Here is a 21856-nt window from a genome sequence, read left to right as displayed (position 1 = left end):
TCACTAGAAAGATGTCCAGACACATGTGATTTTGTATTTGCTGTCAAACAAAAGACTGAAAGGGACATCTGGTATTTGGGAATATTGGATTGGTTAATGAACTTTGGACCAACAAATGCATTACTAAATTAGCTAGATATTAAGATACAGTCTTATGTGTTTTTAAAAGTAAAATTTATCTTACCGTCTGCCTGCCACTCGCTCTCCTGGCCCTTTACGGTTTCTTCTTTATAGTACCCCAAAATTCTTTACCACTTAAAAAAAAATACTAAATTCAACTTGTCAAGGTTTTTAAATCCAGAAAGCTTAAGTGTGAGAAACTGTTTTAAAGACATGTGCACAATAGCAGTTTACTATACTTCACAAATCTTAAAATCTGTACTACCTAAAATTTAACTACCTTTGTCCTCAGAAGAGATTCTGAGACTTGTCTCAGCAAAAATAATGACCAAGCAAAATCAAAGTTTCAAATACTACACTTGGCAAATCTATAAGGATTTATTTTTGTATTTACTTATGAAATTAGTGTTTTGTTTTTTTTTTTTAAATACTAACAAAATAGTCTATAGTTAAAAGCTACACAGGTCTACACAAGTAAACAACACGAAACAAACTGCACACCATCCAGAAAAATTCCGCTAGTTTTACCGGTTTCCTTCCGGAAGAAATACTCACTGAACACATCACCAACTGACCACAGCGCCATTACTTAACACCAATATCCTTCCAGTAACATCAGTTTCCAGAAAAAGTGTGTATAAATGTACACACAAAATAAGAATAAAAATTATTTGGTTTGGCATTTTAATAACATCATTAATAAATGTATACAATGGCAAACATTAAAAAAAATCAATACGTAAAGGAAATTACAGTTTTAAATAAGAGCTTTTAAAGTTTTGTTTCACACCTAGGTACATTCCTTTAAGGCAGTTTTATTAATATCAAAGCATTATTTACATATACATTATCATCTAACTCTAAAAATCATACATGAGCTCCTTTGTTGAGGCTGCATCATGTCTTGGAAAAAGTTTAGAAATAATACATGTTGGGAATGTTAACTAAATCCTCAGCAGACTATCAGAAAAGTAAATAAAAATTACTACAACCTCTTCTGTAATCTTGAACTAGCAGTGACAGATTTGGCAACTCTAGTGGTAAAAAGCTGTGTGTGTACTCTTGTATGCTGTCCAACAGCTGCCATGTTCTTCCCCTGGGAGTTCATGTTTCAGAAAATCCGAAGCGGCTCCCAAATTAAATTTCCATTTTTATTTTATTTTAATTTTAAGGGCACAGACTGGAAAGATCAAGAAAGAAAAAAGAAAATAATTTAAAAATCATCAGAGCACAGTGAACCTCCTGACTGCTCTTCTGCTCTGAAACTTCTTTGCAAAACAAAGTGCTGGGAGAAGTAGATTCTGATCTCTTAAATGCAAACGTATCCCCGGTGCTGCTTTTGGCTAATTTAGCAAATACAACCCAAAATCCCACTCTGGCCTCTGTACCGATACAAAGTGGGTCGGAACCTGCTTACAACGGCACAGACAGGCACTAGCCAGGACTCTGGCACACAAACCTGTCCTACACTAGCTTCTGCCCCAGCAGGATGAAATCTGCCCCCAAACTCTTGCCAATTCTCTCGTACGAGGAAACTTTGCAGAGGTTTTTGGATGAAGGGGGTTCATTTCTAATACACATTATCAGTCAAATAGTAATTGCAAAGTTTGTGACTACACCCTGGCTGTGATTGCACGAATGCTTTAAGAAGGTGTAATAATATGCAAAGAGCAAGCATACAAGTTGTGATGGGTAATCTTGGACAACTTAATGAATACAGATGAGAGCTGAGCTAATAAATGAAACATCAGGAGATGCCCGTGTGACAAAAAAAAGACACAGCCACGTGCAGTGAGGGCAGATTATGAGTGCCCAGCAACGCTCCTCATAGAGAAGCACGTGCCATGCAGTCATGGCAATATGCCATGCCACTCTTGCCTAATTCCCAGGGTCTTGGAGAATCTACCTACACACACACACAATGGTTCGGATTCTGTGAATACAGACAGCATTTGGCACTACAGTTTGAATCTGTTAATTCAAGACACACATGTTCTTCTAAAAATAGTAACGCTACCGAATGGTTAGAGTTCAATAGTTCAAATAGTTCGAAATGCATCAGTCCTCTGTTGTCAAGAGAGCTCAGAGAATCCCATCACAATCAGACCCTGAAAGGAGCTTGAAAATACTGTAATTTAGAATCGGAGATACTTTCCTAACATTTATGGTATTTCAATTCTCTCTCATAACAGCTATGCCTTTGGTAATGGCTACCAGCATCCCAGATTTCCTATCTTTGCCTATGAAATTCTATAAAGGCAACTCTTCCTTCAGTCTCTATGGCTCTGCCTGTGCTGCAGTACAGGAATGGCACAGAAACCAGGCTTGACAGCAGATTCTTACTGTACTTTGAGTACTCTTCCTCCCGGGCACACCAGGGCTTTGTCTGTCCTGCTTGGTATTGGGGCAGAAACTCAGCTGTGCCCTGAGCTTTGAGTGCGTATGGGAACACACAGATTACCTGTGTACAGGTATACAGGCCCTGACATGTCTTCCAGACGCTGCCATCCATCCCACCCAGCCCTCTGGTGACATCTCATAGCTGTCACTGCATGGCTTGGAATGCCCCAAATCCCTCTCAAAAACATCACAGTGTCAGTTACAACGTGGGAAATTATTCCAAATGCAAACTGAGCTCTGGCTGCCTACAAAACTATTGCAGAGCTGCATTTCAGGAGTGCTCTGGGCTTCAGAACATGCCTGGGATTGCTAATATATGTTAATGCTCTACAAAACTCACCATGCTTCCACTGAAATCAGTGAAAATCTTGACACTGAGAATAAGGGACCAGAAACGGATGCTAGTGTGAGTTGGTAATGAAAATAAACCAATGATTTTAATGAAATACCAGAACCGTCTTCAGAGGAAGAATGGAAATTCTGTATGTTGGAAAGCTGCAAAATTGGTCCTATTTTCACTTAAGAGAAAAAACAAAAAATGTTTAAAGTCTCTGTGAAAACAATCCCAGGCTGAACCAAGTATTTATATTGTAAAACCAAAATATTCTGTTTAGATCTAGAGCTTTTAGCACACTTTATCATAAAAAGTATTTCAGAAGGAAGTCACTTAAAAAAAAAAAAAAAAGACACCACAGAAAATTTCCCCTTCTAAAGCTTATTGAACTTTCCTCTTTTTTCCCCTTTTTGACAAACTTTCAGGGAAATAAAAAAATGACTTGCCAGTAGGCTTTTGAATCTGCTGAACTGCATTCTCTCTCCAGTGAAAGATTATTCTGTTCCAGCTGTCCCTGATGGCTTGAGACTTCATAAATGATAAAACCTGTAAGCCTCAAGAATCAAGCTTTTATGAAGCTGAAGTTGTGGTGGCTCTACCACAGAGTCTAAGCAGCAGCGCGATCAATTTACAGGTAGTCTGCAACCCTATTTCTGCAAGTAATGTCACGCTTACCTTTACTTATGTGAATGGAGACAGCTGTAGGTGAAATTATGTACATGCCTGTTGGAAGACAGGACACTAGGAGGTTACACCGTTAACTTAACCCTTTAGAACAGGAATATGAATGTGCTTACTGGTTTGTAATAAAATGTAATTATGGTAACTCATTTTGGATCTGCTTAGAAGTTCACGTACACTTCCTTTGAGCTCTCTGCAAATGCTTTCAAGACAACAAATGTATGCAACCATTGAATGTACCGATAACATTTGTTGACTTTAATATAAATCAGTAATGAACAAAATGTATCTTACTAGTAAAAGATAACCTTACGGGGAACTGATTGTAAAATGCATATGATATTATTTACATTTCGTTTTGCCATCAAGAAACCTCCTAAGCCACAATCAGCTCATGTCGAAAGACAAACAATAAAAAAAATTAGTCAATACACAAACATTGTAAGACAGTCTTATCCTGGAAGCGCCATTTGTTGAAAACAGCCTTATATTAAAATAAAAGTTATAGAAAAATCATACCTGACAATTTCCTGTCAGAAACATCTGAACATATATATGCAGAATAACTTGGGAATGTGAAAAACACAAATGACAAACAATTTCTATGTAATACGATTATCCCATGACTCCCACTTCTGTTAGTTATCGAACTTTTCCATGTATGTAAACAAATTTTTCTCTTGCACTATGCAACAAAAATCAGCATAAACTTTTTAAAGAGCAATTTCATGCAGATTATGCTAACCAAATAAGGCAGTGAAGTGCCAGCAAGCTGTGAGGTTTTTGTATCTGTATATACAGTCAATTTCAACAAAATACTACAGCATTTATTTTAGATTTACAGAAGTAAGTATAAACTGCTAGTTATTGGGTTTTTTGGCTAATTATTAGCAGAAGCTTAAGCAAATCAGTGGCTAATTTCATAAACGGAAGATGAAAGAAGTATTTTTTTTCCCCTGGAGTAATTCTTGAGACCTTAAAATTCTTGGTCCTTAGGGAGATGAGAACTGTCCTTTATTCAGTAGATCTTAACAGTGCAATGTGCAATAATTCCTAAGACCATCTACAAATTTTCGGCAGTAGACTCCAGTAGAGCTCCTTGATTCAAGGAAGGAAGGAAGGTAGGTAGGTTTTTATTTCTTGCCTGCTCTAGTCACGAAGAATGTAAAAAGTTCCCTTAATTTTTATTAATGATTCCTACAGTCGCTGTCTTGTTACTTCAGATATAAAGGCTTCATACTGAGATACTGAAGGACACTTTTCTCTCTGTGTTCAGTTGAAAGGTAGAAAGAGAAAAGAACATAAGAAAAGCTTAAAGTGTAGAAGTATAAAATACAGAGTTAAGTCACTAGCAGAACTAACAGCACTAATAGCATGCATCAAAGATGTTTTAATGAAGTCAAGAGAAGGACAGAATGCCAAAGACAAGCTTTTATAAAAAGGCAGTTTCCTTGTAGTATAGAATGCTCTGTATGTTCTGTTAAACTATTCTTTTAGATTTATCTGTCCCTTTCCAAGAACTGACTTCAATATTACTTCTTAATGTGATTTCTTTGAAGTTTCTTCTCCCAAGAGATTTGAAAAATAAAAATAAATGTAATTTTTACAGGCAAAAGGCTAAATGGGATGAAGTTCCCTGCCTACACAGGCAAAATAACTGCTGTAATACAACCTGTTCTGGCTTAACTAACAAGCAAGACAGAAGCCAGTTAAGCAAGCAGTATTTACATCTGGTTAATGCAATGTGCACTTGTTCTTATATATAATGCTGTTAGTTTGTTGTAAATGAAATTAATCTCATTTACATTTTGGGCAGGAAACTCACCACTTGGCCCACATCTCATGTAGTGGGTAATAGAATTAGGAGCTTTGTTGCTCCCTAGACCTGCTTTTTGAATTTCTGCTTTCTGGGATAGCTTCCACATCTGCAGAGAAAAGCATTTCATGTTATTCATTGTGTTTATCAGGACATGAAAAAAACCCTCATGCATTAAAATACATTCTACTTATTAGTAGAGCAAAAGGATATATAAACACTTTTTTTTGTTTTTTAGAGGAAAGGACAGAGGAGAGGGATAGAAGAAACTCACTGGAAGTACCTACTCAACTACACTCATTAAAATTCATCTTAGCTTTTAGAATAACCAGGTATTATTTTCAAAACCACAATCAGATATACTTAACTTTTAGATACACTAACCCTAAATTTCAGCGTCTATGAAAAGGAAAAAAAAAAAATCAGATGTAATCGAGGCTGACTGAACCTAGCAGAGAACTTAACTCATCATTGCATTTTTACCTGCTACACATTGACAGAGATGTTCACATTCAATTCTGCAAAACAGAAAATTATCTTTGCATGCAACAGCTTGAACGTGCAAAATGCAGTATCTTAATTTACTATTCACTTAAAGCAAAGCATCAAGCAAATCTTTAACTGCAAGGACATTATTAAGCCTGAACAATAAAACCTTTTTTGGCCAGCAGCAATATATTTAATGTTTATAGTTACCATGCAAAGTCCTAGCTTATCATTTTTAAAGGCAGCAAGGTCCAAGGAATGAGTGAGTGCACCATGTGTTTTACAGTCAGCCATTTGAACGGCGGAGGAGCAGTAGTGCTTGGGTCTGAAAGGAATTTCACAGACCCTTCCACTATTTGAGCACAGACCGAAAGAGACATCCATTATGTTATTGTTAAAGCGCAAAGACCAAAAAGTGGAGGAAAAATAACCCTTCTCTACATGAAAGCATTGTTTTCTTTCATATACAATAAAGAAATGTTGACAATTTATTTTTCAGAGATATTAAAAAAAAAAATCTTTAGCAGCATGCTTTTGCTGCTGCAGCTGAACTCAATGGAGCAAAAATAGGAGCACCAAAAGTTATTATTCTCAGAACTGAAATGCAATTCATCACAAATTTGTAAAATGATGCAAAATAGTAGCTTCAGCTGGATGAGGTTAGTCTAGAACTCTCACAGAGGATCTGAGACACTGGTGTTCAGAGACACTAACACTCAGTTATTCTGAAACCCTTTGTATTTAAGAGAGAAGCTGTTTTAATACTGCCCCCCTCCCCCGCCCCCAATGGAGTAAGGTAAAACACAGGCTCAAAAGGCATTAAATATCAGGCATAAATACTCACTATCAGATTTGGTTTGTATGTGAAAGCTTAGTGCTGTGAAAAGAAACGAAACAATGCAAACTGAAGTGCCCCATGGGCAGTGGCTGGAAAAAATGTATAAAATGTATTTTGTTGCCTTGATAGCAAGCTTTAGCTTCACTCTACAGGGGTAACCTTTAAAATTTCTCTTTAGACCTTGGCCTTGCTCATGATTCCGATAGGGGTTCAGTGGTCATGCTGGAGAGTTCATAATGTATCTGGAGACAATACTGGTATTTTTTGTAGCTGTGACAGTCTAAGGACCTAATCAAGACAAGGCTGGCAAACGAGATAATAGCATGCCTGAAAGCTTATCTGATTTCTCGAACAATAGCATCTGATCTAAATAGAAGATACTACCTCTAGCTATGAACCTTGGTCTGATCATAACAAGCAGCTTTGCTGCAAGACACAGGATTGCAATCAGTTAAGAAAAACACAGATACTGGTAGAACAGTATGAGTTTATAGCAAGTACTCTCAGAGCTAAGAAGATTTTCTCTAGAATTCCTTAACTTGCAAAATGTATTATGCACGTGTCGCTTCAGGTAACAGCACTGTTCATCTCAAAGCCAATTCAAACACATCTATAGATTAATAGAAATCAAGTCAAATGACATGACCCAGGATCAGATCAATGATCTTGCTGTGTGAGAGTAAATGTATGCGAAATTGAGATTGTATTTCAGATTTGGATTTGCTTTTTTTTTTTTATGGTGAGATAATTCTAGAGTGAATACAGCAATAACTAACAACATGCTGTGAACAACATTGAAGAGAAGCGAGAAACTTATCAGCCCAGTAATAATGGATGCCTGCAGACGTGTTAAAGGATGCTGCTTTACATTTTGAAACAGTAATTTTACCCTCCACAGAATGTCTTTGAAACATCCAATCTTCTCCTCCTGTTCCTTTTCCCCACCTTGAAATGTAGCTGGAGCTCTGGAAAGGGCTATCTCCGCATTTTATCACCAATTCTCCTGCATGAAATGGAGACCTTATAGACTAACATATGGGATGTCTGCTGGTTTTCCTTGAGGAACTGGGTATTTGCAGCACTTCTACCCCTCCCTAGTTAAACACTAAGGAAGTAAAGTTCAACCCACACAGCAGTACCATAATTGCCACAAAACTGCTGGCAAAATAAATTAAACCGTAAAAATCATAATATGACAATTCATTATTTTTAATAGTTATTTTCAATTTAAAATATTTTTTCCTCTAGATATATTTTCATTCAGTTTTTTTACAGTGTATGTAATTTTGGCCTACAATAACTGTCAGTAACTATTTCCTCTTGCAATAAAGTGCTACTGTCTAAAGCCTCATGTAATTGTAGTTTAAGTATGACACAATTTTAAACTCTGTTTATATTTACAATTAAGAAGTTTCAAGCAATTGCAAAGACAGTAGCATATTAAGTAATTACTTTTCAACATTTCTCTTTAGCTGGTCATCTAGGATTTAATGAGTTATTAGCTTAAGCATTCCTATACTCCTAAGATTTTGCAAGCAAGCTTGTTATTTTTTCTTTTATTTAACTGTGTTAATTTAACAGTTTTTCTGATATTTTGTTACACATCTTGTTTACTATTATATTAGTGTTACTTCTGTTAGGAAGAAAAAATGAATTTCCACCATAATCAACACAGCTTTTTATTACCATACATCACAAGGAGTCTCATATAACTCTGTTATTTGACTCCTAATAAAACCGTACACTTCACCACATTTGTACACCAGACGTGGAAAGACAAAGCATACAAAAGGGAAAAGGTGGAAAGGGTCATTTTTTCATTACAAGTGCTGCATATCATGTGACTATTTATTACTTCTTCATAAGAATTATCATTTCTGTTCAGGATTATGAATGGTCTTTGGATTTATTAATGTTCAAATATTTTAGTAAGTATGAACAGTAATTCATATTTATTGTGCAAGCTAGAGGCACTGAATTATTGGGCTATAACCTGTTCCTTGTGCAAAGTGCATTTATGCCAGCACATGGCATAAATGAAAAGGGTAAGACACTGAAATCTCTCTAAATGCTTCTTTTCATTAGTATCTCACTTTTGAAAGAAGGGGGGGAAAAAGTATTTTTACTCCAAATACATAACCAATGTGTTACTGAGACATCTGAAAGCACAAGCACAACTGGAAAGTACTGTCTTTGTACCAGAAAGTATGTCGTCCACTGTGCCATTTTTGGCAATGCAGCATGCGATTGGTTTAACATGCATTCAGTAACATACAGGAAAAAACCAAAATATTTGTAATGTGTGAGAAATAAAAATATAGCTTGTATTATGAAGACTTTTAAAGGCATGCAAAATATATACAGTGCAATTAATGTTTCATGCAAACTTTGGTGAGGTTACAATTTTACATTCAAACATGCTAGAGTACACAACTGAGCCCTATGCCATTGTTCTTAGAAAACCACAACCCACAGATCTAACAAGAAATTATTTTTTCATTGTAGTGAAATTTTCTCTGAATCCAGTGGACATTGAGAAGAACACCTATATGTCATAATAGACTATATATATATTTAGTAATACAACTTCCTTATCACACACAACCATACTCATACCACACAGTTTTACTATCTTCAGAAACCAGTAGCAGGGATTCAGCCTCACTAGTGTTTACACAGGTGGTAGGAACAAATTCACTAGTTAGAACTGACCGTAGGTCACTCTGATCAGATTTCTGATTAGCAGAAGGCTGTTCTTGTTTTTTTGGTACTGATCTAAATGCTGACAGATTTGCCTGATCAGTTGTTTTTGATGTAGATCTTTGAGGCAAGCCACTTATATTACTAACTAATTCAGTGTTAAGGGACAAAAATGGCTGAGCCACAGTAAATGATCCTGTGCTGTCATTACCAGATATACTGACTTTATCATCAAACACACCTGTGTTTAGCAAAGTTCTCTCACGAAAATTTGACCTTTCCATCCTTGAAGTCTTAGGCACATCAGAGTTACATCCTAAATTACATGGTTTAACTGTATTAGCTACATTGCTTTGTGGAACACAATCTACTCTGTAAGCCACACAGTGAAAAAAATTAGAGGATAACTGGTGTGCTGAGTACTCACTAGAGGTTGATGGAACACTTCTGTCAGCGGTGGATGGTGCTGGATCAACTGATACAGGTTGCCTACTGTCCTTAGACAAAAAGTCGTGAATGCTGGTCCTTCGAGTAGTTCCTTCTGCTGTAGAAATCACGCTGCTTGCGCGAGGTAAGGTAGCATAAGGATTGCAATCTCTTGATTGTCGCTGTGATACAGTTGCTTGTATCTTTTCTTTAACTGATTTGGCCTTTCCTTGAGTGCCTGATGTAAATTTTATAGGGGAGCTAGTGAAGTAGGTATCTTCAGTTTTACGAAGGCTAGGCCTTACAAGCTGTTCTGGTTTAATGGATCGTCCATCTGAGAAATCAACTGTATTTTTTACACTTAATGATCTCACAATACCACAACCGGCAGACGGCTGTTTTCTCAGCTTTTCCTTTCCTGTCAGCTCCGCAGATTCAGATAAGCTTTTCATGACTTCATCTAAAAGATTCTCTTCACTCATAGATTTCATCTGTCAAAAAAATGAAACATCTTATAAATTTATGAATTGTAATTTTGACATTTCTTAAGCAATCTTTCTGGACATTAATGAAAAAAATCTTAAAAGTTGTTTTGTTTTTTTTTTTTAATTTCTCAGATCTAAAAGTGGTATTAAACATTTACCGTACATACTCATGACTCTTCTGCGCAGCTTACAAGTACTTTGAAAACTAGGTGTCAGACAGATCACAACTATCTGAAGTTAGTTCCTGTAATACTGATTAACTCAACAAATCAGACAATCAAAACTTCACCTTCTCACTCACTTGCCCTCTGCCGCCACTCATCAACACTTCCCAAGTAATTTCATATGGATGATTATTTTAACTTGTACTGATCATCTGAATCAGCTTACATTAAAATGAAATGCTTAAATTCTCTATACACTCAAATAGTAAAGACAAAAATCTCAGAAAGTAATACAAAGCACATAACTTTTAGGCACCCTTGGTGCCTAAATCTGGACCACACAGTTCCCGATTTTTTCTTTTTGGAGAAAAGACTTCAGAGCTAGAAAAAAAAGTTTAGGTGAATACTATTCAAAGACTCAGTGAAGAAAGACTTCAGCCTTTTTCAAAATGGTAAAAGAGACAATTTGGAAAGAATAAAGCTAGGAGCATTAAGGAAATGCTCTGGCAGAAGGTTGGAAAGAGACCTCTTGAATACCCTTCCAACCTGAATGATTCTGTGATGCTATGAAAGGGATTCTGTGATTCATGAACAGCAGTGGACTAGACTTGATGACTCAGGTGGTTTCTTTTATTTCTATTGCCAGAAAAGTGTTGTCTAATGCTTAAAAAAACAAAAATCCTTGTCAGAGAGACCAGAGGTGAGAGATAATTTTAAGTATATAACAAAAACCCTGGAAATTTAGTCCAGACTCAAGTCACAGAGTACCCCCAATCAATTCAGCTGTGAATGTATATTTTTCAATTTCAATTGTGTCATTAAAAATAGATGGAGTCTGATCCTTACTCTTGATAGACCTAGTCACAGTAACTCGCTTGCTTTATCCTAGAGCACTTCCAGGTTTCGGACAGATCTACTCAAGAACTAGTGATGAAGAAATTAGAATACTAGCAGAGACAAGGTGATTTTGGGCTTTTAACAAACTGCCACTGATTTACAGAAACATTCTCTTTGTCTTACTCCTCTCAGATTTCCGTGAGCTCCAAGGTAATTTTTTTTGCTCAGTAGAGTTAAAAAGACTAAACTGAAGCAGACAAGAGTCTCTCCTCAGGGAGTGAAGTAAAGCATCTTCCTTCCTGTTGATGTAAGACACATCTAACAACAGCTCTTACTGAAGACAAGAGCTGAACTGGAAGAAGAAAAGTAAACCTACTTTGAGTTCATGGCCTTCTATCTGAACTCTGATGAGTGTACCATGCATCAGTACACTGGACAACTTTGTGCAGTAGAGATCAACTTCCTTACTTAATTCAGTAACCCAGAAAGGGTCAAGCTGCGAAATTCCAAATGATTTTGTGTGTAATACAGCAAGACTAGTTTATCAGGATACAGTCCACACTGCTTCTTAATGCAGGTGTAACCAATATCTCCACAAAGTTTTAAAGCAATTTTACTCACTATAAGTCTTCTATTAATTCTGTGCCCATATATGGGATAATACGTAGTTAAAACGTTTTTTAAACTAACCTCGCTTGAGGTACTCTTGTTGCTTTCTTCTAAAAACTGTTGCAGGGTAACAACTTCACTTCCAGGAGAACCGGTTTTGATCTGTTTTCCATGACTATCCAGTGTTTCAGGCGTTCTTTGCTGGAGCACAGGACTAGACCTTGTATGACCTTTCAAATACTGAATAGGACTGCTGCTGCTGCTAGACCAAGCCTCATGTTCATGTAGCAGACTAAATTCTCCACTGCTGTGACTTTGAGGCCTGCTTTGATTGTTAACTGCACCTGCTTTTGGGGTAAATGGTATTAAGTATTTCCATAAGAAAAATGTATGAAAGCTGTTAAACAGTATAACCTTACTCAAATCTGGAACATTATCAGATTCAGTTAACAAGAATTCTATTTAAAATATGAAAAAATCCCATTGTCCTTTTTTATTCAAACCAAATATATTCATACAATTGCACTCCCCTGACTTACCTCTTAAAGCTCTTTAAACTTGACATGATTTTTAAAAAAACAAACAAACAAACAAACAAACACCCCCCCCCCCCCCCCCCCCAAGATGGGCCTCCATCTACATAATACTATACTCAAAAGAGGCTAAAGATATGCCTCCACTCTTGTTCAGCATCACTGTGAGGCACACACTCTAATATACTATTAATGAGTTTTACATTAAACGAAATACAAAGGACAGAATGGAAAGAAAATATTTTCTTCAACATAGTTCTTCAACAAGAACTATTCAGGAATACTGCTTCTCCAACAGTTTCTGCCATTACTTCTAGTTTATTACAACTGTGACCTGAAGGAAGCATATAGCATTAAATGCAAAATAAATTCCACAACACCAATTCTTTTTATTTTTCAATAATTGTGAATTGCTTAAAAAATACTGATGAATAATCAAGTATTTCCTACTTCAAGTTACTCCTAAGAAATGAACTTATGTTTAAAGAAAGATAAATTGCTTACAGCAGAAATTTCTAATACTGTATGGAAACTGGGGCAAGGACTACCTCAAAGAATCTTTTATAGAAGGGATTAATGAAACAGACAGAAAATAAACTAATAAAAATCTTAAGCTAGCATTCATCTCTGAATTTCCAAACAAAGAGATACTGTTTAATAAATGCAAGCCAGGAATATTAAATGAAGTCTTGAGTTGGCAGCGTTCTAGTCTAGTATGTACAACGGTGTCCTGCTAGAATGGCTATTATAAACAAAAATATATCAAGGCTGATAATACAAGAAATTTAGAGAATATTGTTAAAACCATGAACGTTACTCATCTTTTAAAAATAAAAGTTTACAGGATGGTATTACATATGCCATTTTCTCCGGTTTGTGTTGTACACTATACAGCTTTACAGCAGCAGTGCACACATTGTAGGATGCTAGGAGAAAAAAAATGGAGCAACTTCTCTGATTAAAAATAAGTGATTTTAAAGTAATTTGGGGGGAATTCTTATTTTGTAACGTTGTTACTTGGGTTAGGTTTGGTTTAAAATAGTTTGAAACTTATATACTAATATCACTCTTCTAATATTTATTAAAAACGTAAGTTCTACTAATACCTGTATCCTTTCCTAATTTGGGGAATGAAGGCTATAAAACGCTTAAAGAAAAACATGCTGTGGTGTGTTGTGGGAATTTTTCTGGGTTGGTTTTTTTTACCCTATATAGGTGACTTAGAAAAATGGAAATGAAGCATGTATGTAAATTCACCTACAGCATACCTTTGACTTCATGGATTGAAGCATTGTTATTGCTATTGCTAGTGGATGTTCTGCCACTATCAAGGCTGGCTGGTCTGGAAGCTAAATGGAAAATTAGGAGACACCATGATGAACAAAATTTTAGCAGATGACACGGTACCTTTACATTCTGATCACAGAATGCTCAGAGGCAGGAATCATGCACTAGTTCACAGGCTGAGCATGCCCATTTGTCAACAAAGTGGTTTCTTACAGATCAGAAAGCGAAGGGATTTCCAGGCAGTCCAAGAGGACACTTTAGAAAAGGGCACTACAGGAATAGTAAGGTACAAGGGAGAGGAAGAGAGAAATAGTGTACATTTAGAATTGAAACTGATTGATTAGTGGGAAACCAGGATTTTACAGATGAAAGGATGGGCATGCAGAAAGCTGCTCGTGATTAGGTCACTTACAACAGATTTGACAAGGAACCTTGCACATTGTTGAAATGCCACGAACAGGAGGAGCAAGAGCATCTGCACAGATAATGTCCTGTACTCCTATCCAATACAAGGGAAATGCACTGTTATCATCTTAAAAAATGTTTGTTGCTCATACTAATCGTAAGTGTTTGTACTAGAGTTAAAACTTCACTTCTAAATAATCTATTATAGCTTTCACTTCATAGCTTTGCTTGAAGGAACATGTAATGATTTTATAAGATACAGTACCTGACAAATTTAGGTTTTACTGAACAATAAACATTGAAAAATCAGGCCAGATTTAGATTTAGTTCTTTTCGGATTAAAATTATAACTTCTTTTATTTTACTATTAACACCAAATAAATTTTTAAAAGGGAAAATGTTTTGATCCTGTTCAGATGCACTTCATAGATACTTTCTATTAGATATATAGAACATCTGATGTAGTAGTTAAGAAAGAAAAGAATAATCTGAAGAAATGATACTATACATTCAAGAGATACGCATTCACAGAAAGCATGCTCACTTGTAACAATGCCATTCACTTTTTTTTGCAAACTTCATTAACATTCACATAATATATCCTTAATTCATTTAATTAAAGTTTACATCTTACCATGAACTCTTGATCCTGTACTAGAATCATCACTAATACCTTGTGGGCTTACATCTTCAAAGGATGTAGTATCTGTACCCAGAGACATAAAAGAAGATGTAAAATAAAATAAAATGAAAAGATTATTAAAATATTTATCATCTGTAAAATATACTAAAAATTTTTTCAAACCAATCCATTTTTACTTAGGTAACATTCTGTAGGAAAAATACAGCAGTTATTAAACCTATTCAGTATCTTAGCACTGCAACTCAATTATTAAGGTTGCTTTTTTCTGAAAAACTTAAAATGTAAGTAAAACCAATATTTACATGAAATTGTTGTTATACATAGTCACGTCATGGTGCAAAAAGCTTCTACCTATACCTTTATTATTTAGCAACTGCTTGGATCTGAAGCCTGTAGAAGAGTTGACAGTTGCAAAGTTGATGGCTGTAGTAGAGAAGGCCATAGCTCCCAATTCTTTCCTCCTTTTACCCGTAGATATATCATCAGGACCCTCCAGATGCTCAGAACTACCTGTCCATTGTCCTCCTGCTAGGACCATGGACTGCACCAGGTCATTCATGGCTGGGATGCAAATGAAAGCAAATGATCAGCATGGTCAATGTATTTGCTTCTGTTCTTATTTTGTATTGCAAAGCGTTTGACAGTTTTCTAAGCATTGAAGCGTATTGAATACTGGAAGATATAAACACAAGATCATCCATGTTATGACATGCAATCAGCTCAATGAATGAGAAGTGTTATAAGTCGGAGACTTCCTTCAGTTCAGTATGGTTCTTAAAACTAATTTTATTAGGTATAATCGCCATGCTTGTGCTGCAGTGATATGTAATATATATGTTAGAAGCTTTGATATACTGTTTGCAATGATAAAATGGAATGAATAAGGATAAAATGGGCAAAAGTGCTAATACAATATAATGTCAACAATGATATGGGATCCTTGCACAGTGCAGGTTACTGCAGGGATACTGTATTTTACATAGTAACACATAAAAGGATCTGAAAAAGATGACATCTGATGATATTCACCTTTACTTCACAAAACTAGAGAAAATTGTCCACCCCTTGTTAAAAAATAAAATAAAATAAAATAAATCAATACAACATTTTGGCAACAACAACTGATGAATACTTGAAGAGTGACAGACCACCATACAGCCTTGCACTATTTTCTACACTTTCTTTAAACAAAAAATTACAGTGATTTCTTAACAAAAGGCTTATGAAATGTGTAATTTGGAACTATTTAGGTTAACACAGTGCACTGTAAATTTATATACACAGAGACATGTGTATATAGACAACTATATATACAAATATATGCAATCACAATGCACTGAATATATATTTATGTATGTGCATGTGCTTGTGCCTGTACCTGTGTGTGGGGGGGTGTGTGTGCACATGTGCACATATATAAAGTATTCAGTGCCAAGGTTAAAAAAAAAAAAAAGAAAAAGCTCCAGCTCCTTGTATTGTAGCAGGACTTGCACATTGCAAAATAGGAGGAAAAATACAGCGCAGTCCAGGGAGAGGTTAGTGAAAAATTAGTAATGGAAGCCAGTGTAGCCATTTAAAAGAAGCTGAACTGTCATAAAGTCTTACACATGGAGCGACGGTAGAAGGCCTTCATTTTGTCTTTTTCCTTCGGTCTGTTCCTCAAAAAGGGCAGTCTTTTCAGTGCAACCACTTTTATGTCATAGCATGAGGAAAAACGGAAACAGGGAAATGAAAGAAAAAAAGGGAGAAGAACAGATGGAAGTTAAATGTTGAAACTAAGGACAGAAATGAATGTCTGAGTTTAAGCTATGTATGCTATGCTAAAAACTATCATTATCATGCTTCTGTGTGATAATGAAATATGAAAAACTACACTGAAATATGAAAACTACACTATGAAAATTTTAATATACTCAGAAATGCACCGAAAATAATGGTGGTGTAATACAGTTTGAAAGTTCTAACTGCCAAGCTCTTGAAAAAATAAATATAACTTCTTTGCAGACGATTACAGAAATTGACAATTATATAGTTTTTACTGTGAACAATAACATTTTTTGAACATAAAGAAAAACATGAAGCAAAAAAAAGCTTAAAATGAAAGCAACTCTAAGTACAACTTCTACTTTAAAATGTGTTCACATCATTACTTTTTGAGATTAATAACTTTGGTAATGTTTTGCCCTGCATCTCTCGTAGGACACAATCTATTATCAGTCTTCATTTGTTACATTTTGTGCTCATTAATAATTTTGGTCATCTGCTGTCTTGTAGAAAAATTACATGGCCCTTAAGTTTAATCTACTGTTTGTGTGCAATGATTTTAATATTTTACTGAAATAATGCACTTCAAATCTGTAATAAGAAAAATAAAATCAAGTTTTATTGGCTGGAATGGTATATACCAATTTATTTAGCTGAAAAAATACCAAAGATTAAAAAAAAAAAACATAGCAGAAGAATATCCAAATGTGAGCATTGCTGTAACATTTTGGAAGGGCTAAGGGAAAATTGAGATACATACTAGCAGGAGACGGAGTTAAAATTACAAATAGTATTTAAAGATGGAGGAGGGAAAAATCACAAATTAATCTTTTCCTTAGATTCAGCTATTCTGCATTAGTAACTGATTACTGGCAGACACCTGCATTTTGAAGCATCAGATAAATGTGTCAGCTGACTGCCAAGCATACAGGAGCCACATGCAAACGATTGGCATGTAGAGATCCAGAAAGAAATGCATAATGAAATTATGGAAAAGTTCTTATTTATGCAGATATGAAAGCAGTGTAGTCCAGTCTATCAGCCCAAGATCTGCTTATTTTATCTCTCTGAAGTCACTTTGGGACATGTGCTTTGTCATTTGTCTTCGTTTTCTGCTCAACCAGCAGCTTGTTATACAGCAGTTTCTATTTTATACAGCACTGCATATATACACATGCATTTACAAGTGCACATGAACTACCTTGAAAGAGGAATAAATCTCCCTCTCCATCATATTATTCTGTGTTTGCACTTTGAGTAAGAAGTTTACAATACAATACATTTTACAGCTTCCAACAAATGCATGATTGGCACAGCCACAAGTGGCCAAAACAAACAACAAAAGTTTTCACAGTTGCAGAGTATAACCCTATCTTGACTGGAGAGGGACAGCAAACACCCTCCTCCGTCAGGTCCTTATGATGTGGGGTGGGGATGAACAGGGAGAAAAGAAAGGCGTATGTGCTACCTATATAAGTTAGGAGTACACTAAATACAATTTCACCTTTGAATTTTTCACTATGTAGGTATACAGGTATTTTTTATTATGTACATATACTTGTAAGTACTTCAAAATAACCATTTGTTTGGTTGGGTTGGGTTTTTTTTCAGATCAATAAAGCATTAATCCTCTTGTAGATCCTGAGAAAATAAGCCAAAACCAACATAAGCATAGATGTTGACTGGCTCAAAAAAGGGGGAGAGGCTGCTAAACCTCCCATAAAGGAGACATGCATGTTGTCTACCTAATTTATATATAAGTACATAGATCTTTGAATAGCTCCCTGCCAAAGGAATATGAGGCACAGCCTGAGACGTTTTCTAACAGGTGACTACTCAGTTTTAGCACTAATGCCATCAAACCAAAGAAGTAATTCTGTTCTATTTCTACTTTTTGTCATCATGGTGAAACATGATTCTTTTGTAACTTCTATAATCCTTCATAGACAAGATAACTGATCCCTCTATAATCCTTTATGACAAGACAACTGATCCCTCTTAATTAAAAACATCCACTCTAATCTTATTAAAAAGTAACCAGAGGATGTTCAAGAATCATTCGAGTCATCTGTGATTCTTGTTCATTAACACAGATCACCTCCAAAAGGACTGATTTATGGCTCTCGGCAACTGTACCAAACAGAAAACTCCACCACAACTACTGATGTCTTGGAAATCATACATCAAAACCTGTCCTTCGGTAAAATGCAACCTCCTTGAGAGGAGGAATTATGTAATTAATTTCTGCATAGAATACGACTAAAGAAATGTCCTGCAAAAAATACTGGAATGGCAGAGCTACAACAGAAACAAACAGGACACCACAAAGTTTAGCTTAGGCAGCTTTAGCTCTTTACACCTTTATTCCAACAGACCTTAAAAACGGGATGGCAGGAGGACTATTTTGGTCTTAGCAATCATCTACTCAAAGAACTCTAGTTATAATTCATTAACTTTTCTTTCCCTTTTCAGTATTCTATGAACATGTTCTTGCTTACTGAACTGAGAGTGAATGATAAGTATTACAGAATTCCTCCATTGATCAGGAATCTCCCGTTTTGTAATCCTCCTACTGTTTGCCAGAAATACTCTGGGGAATTCTGTATGGATAGTATTGAAATCCTCAAATTGTTTTGTTCATGCACACAGGAAAATGTTAGGCAGACATCTTCTAAATGTTTTGGTAATAGAAAATGGAGCCCAATATACTACTTTTACTTCTATGATACGATGTGTCTGCTACTGGTACTACTATTTAAAGATGACAGGCTTACTAATAGCCTTAATTCCCTGGGACATTGTTAATAATCTGAAATGGCTAAAGTGGAAGCTAGTAGAAGTAATCTGTTTTTCTCCACAGAAAAAAAAAAAAAATTCCACTTGCCTGCCTTGGGTTTTCTATGCAAAAGCTCAGAATGGTATCCCATCCCACCTGAGATGAAAGGCTCCACACAAAGCAGATGTCACATCTGTGGTACTCACCTGATTCACACACTGAATACAGATATGAAAAGCAAAGATGAAACTCTGCAGTCAGAGGAGCGCACAGTATCCACACTGCCTGCAGGATTTAACTTATGCTGCATACAGTAACAGCCATACAGGCACCCCCTCCTTTCCAGAGGGCCTCTGGAATCAGACAAGGGCTTCAAGCACTCTGTGAGACCTCAGGTGCTGTCTTCTCTGCAGATCAGGGTAACCTGTTTTTTGTGCCACAATCACCTATCTTTGTAAGAGAACAGGTCTCTTGAAAATATTTGTGTGAGAAAGCATCCTGTATTAGGAAAACAGACTCCATCACCACCTTCAAAAGAAGAAAATCTACAGATTTCACATAGTGAATTATTTATCAGTAGTAGTAGCAGCAGGATAATTAATTTTGGAATCAGTATCTCCTCTCACTTCCTCTGACAGGGGATATGGGATAGGAAACCTATACATCTCAAAGATGACTTTATGTCAGATACTCTGTCCTCTAGCTTTTGAGACCACCACTGATTTGTGCCAGTGACTGCAATTTGAGGAACGTAAGCTGTCTCCTCTTGCCTTCTGAAGGACACACAGGACATTTCACCTCAGCAGCTCCCTCTGGAGCCATCTCCATTCCTAGACGCAGGAGATCAGGGTGTAACAGAACTTGTCTCTTCCCATACCCAAAACTGCCTCCAACTAGTGTGGAAAGCTACAATACGTGAGCATTTGCATAGACAGGCAGCAACTCACAGGTTTTCTCTTTCTTGTAGCTTCTTTCAGTGGAAGCTGCTACTGCCAAGCCACTTCTTACAGAAAAGAAAGGAGCCACAGTATCTTGATATTTAGAATTTACAGTCATTCTAAAAGCAGAATAGACTGCAAGACGTGCACCATTATCAGTACTCCTCACACCGAGATATTCTCTTAACTTTGTCAGACGCAAACGGTCTTGGTAAGATTGCCAGCATTGAATTGGCATATAATTCATCCAAATTCTATCAAACCTGTGGTTTCCAGGGCAACATGTGTAATGGAGGAAGGTTAGGATCCAGAATTAGATCAGTCCTTCCAGTTTGTGGATAAATACACTGGGATTAAGGGGAACATGAACAAGGTCCATGGAGTAGAAAATTAATGAGGTCTGAACAACTTCAAACCTCTTTTGAGGATCAGCCACCGTAACTTCAACCATGGCTCCACCAGGAGGGTAACTTCACACTACAAGGTCCCAAGTATCATGCAAAGAAAATTATCACATAAAAGAGCCCTTCCAGAACTTGGAATTGTTGACACAGATGCAGATGGTCTGAACCAAAGCGTGCACACTCTTGATTGAAACTAACACACTTGCAAATACATCCACTATAGCTTCCGTCACTCCTGAATTCCACAAGACTTACAGTTTATATGTAAAACCAACAGCTGCTTTGTTTAAAACTCAAAAATACCCATTTTGAACCTTGACAGACCCTTACACTGAAAAACGCTATGCTTTCCAAATTGACAAGTTAGCAACAGAAGTGATAAAATGTAGCCTCAAATTTATTATTTTCTTCGGTTATTAAAAAAATACTCACAAATCTGATTTTAAGTTTCCCTGAAATAGTGTTTTTGGATGTTTTTAACTTTGACTAAGCTTCTGCAATAAGCACAGAAGGAAAAAAATACATCACAATGGCTTTAATAATTTCTAGAACACAGCAACTTCATAGCTGGCACAAAACCCAGAATATTGGTCTGCTGTCTTTTGAAACCCAAGACATCAGATTTAAAAAAAGTATTGCAAAGATTTGAAGTGAATGTTAATACACGTGTATTGTGATGCTTTTACATGCACAGCGAAAATGCTTTTGGTGCATAATTATGAAATAGAATCATTATAACCTGATAACTTGGCTGTAAAATTCTCTCTCAAGCTGTGAGAAATTGGGCAGTTTATGATTCATGCCAAGAGTGGATAACAAAAAATATAGATAATAAATGTACATGTTGCACAGAATCTGGCCTTTTATACTGTGGGCATCTTAACATGATGGCCATCAGGCTCTTTCAAGGTTAGCAAATTGTGTCTGGAATATTCTTATTCTATCCACACCTCTGTAACACTCCTCATTCTCTCCCTCAGCCACTTAACTCTAATCTTTAGGATCAGTAACAATTCATATCTTTTTAACAGGTTATGTCTCTTCATTAACTCTTCCTATTGCATATTCAAGTAGTATCAAAATTCTTCATTGTTGATTTTGCGAGATGCTAGAGGAACAACTTCAGACAGACAGAAGATCTTTTTAGCAACTAAAGGATGGTAGCACTGCCACAGCTTGGAAAACACTTCCAAGACAAGGGGAAGGATTC

The 21856-nt window shown here is 36.2% G+C and overlaps 1 protein-coding gene across 20 annotated transcripts in view; it reads right to left on the bottom strand.

Annotated features, from left to right (window-relative positions):
* Positions 1-790: 790 nt before the first annotated feature.
* CCDC88A (coiled-coil domain containing 88A) overlaps positions 791-21856 on the bottom strand; it is an 87115-nt gene continuing 66049 nt past the window's right edge. For 5 of the 20 annotated variants that reach the window (XM_030023429.2, XM_030023432.2, XM_041125521.1 and 2 more), the window contains 8 exons: positions 16370-16453; positions 15122-15325; positions 14756-14827; positions 14129-14215; positions 13930-13986; positions 13698-13778; positions 11978-12243; positions 7394-10292 (listed from right to left, as the gene is read on the bottom strand). In XM_030023429.2, the coding sequence (XP_029879289.1) occupies positions 9270-10292; positions 11978-12243; positions 13698-13778; positions 13930-13986; positions 14129-14215; positions 14756-14827; positions 15122-15325; positions 16370-16453 (1874 nt within the window). In that variant the 3' untranslated portion in view covers positions 7394-9269. Of the gene's footprint in view, positions 4802-5360; positions 5461-7393; positions 10293-11977; positions 12244-13697; positions 13779-13836; positions 13987-14128; positions 14216-14755; positions 14828-15121; positions 15326-16369; positions 16454-21856 lie in introns of those variants that run through there. The other 15 variants (XM_030023441.2, XM_030023443.2, XM_041125519.1 and 12 more) reach the window with 13 other exon arrangements.

This window comes from Aquila chrysaetos, chromosome 8 (genome assembly GCF_900496995.4).
Source record: "Aquila chrysaetos chrysaetos chromosome 8, bAquChr1.4, whole genome shotgun sequence".
NCBI classification, from domain to species: Eukaryota; Metazoa; Chordata; class Aves; order Accipitriformes; family Accipitridae; genus Aquila; species Aquila chrysaetos.
Note: the sequence above shows the minus strand (reverse complement) of the source record. Positions and strands in the feature narration are given on the sequence as shown.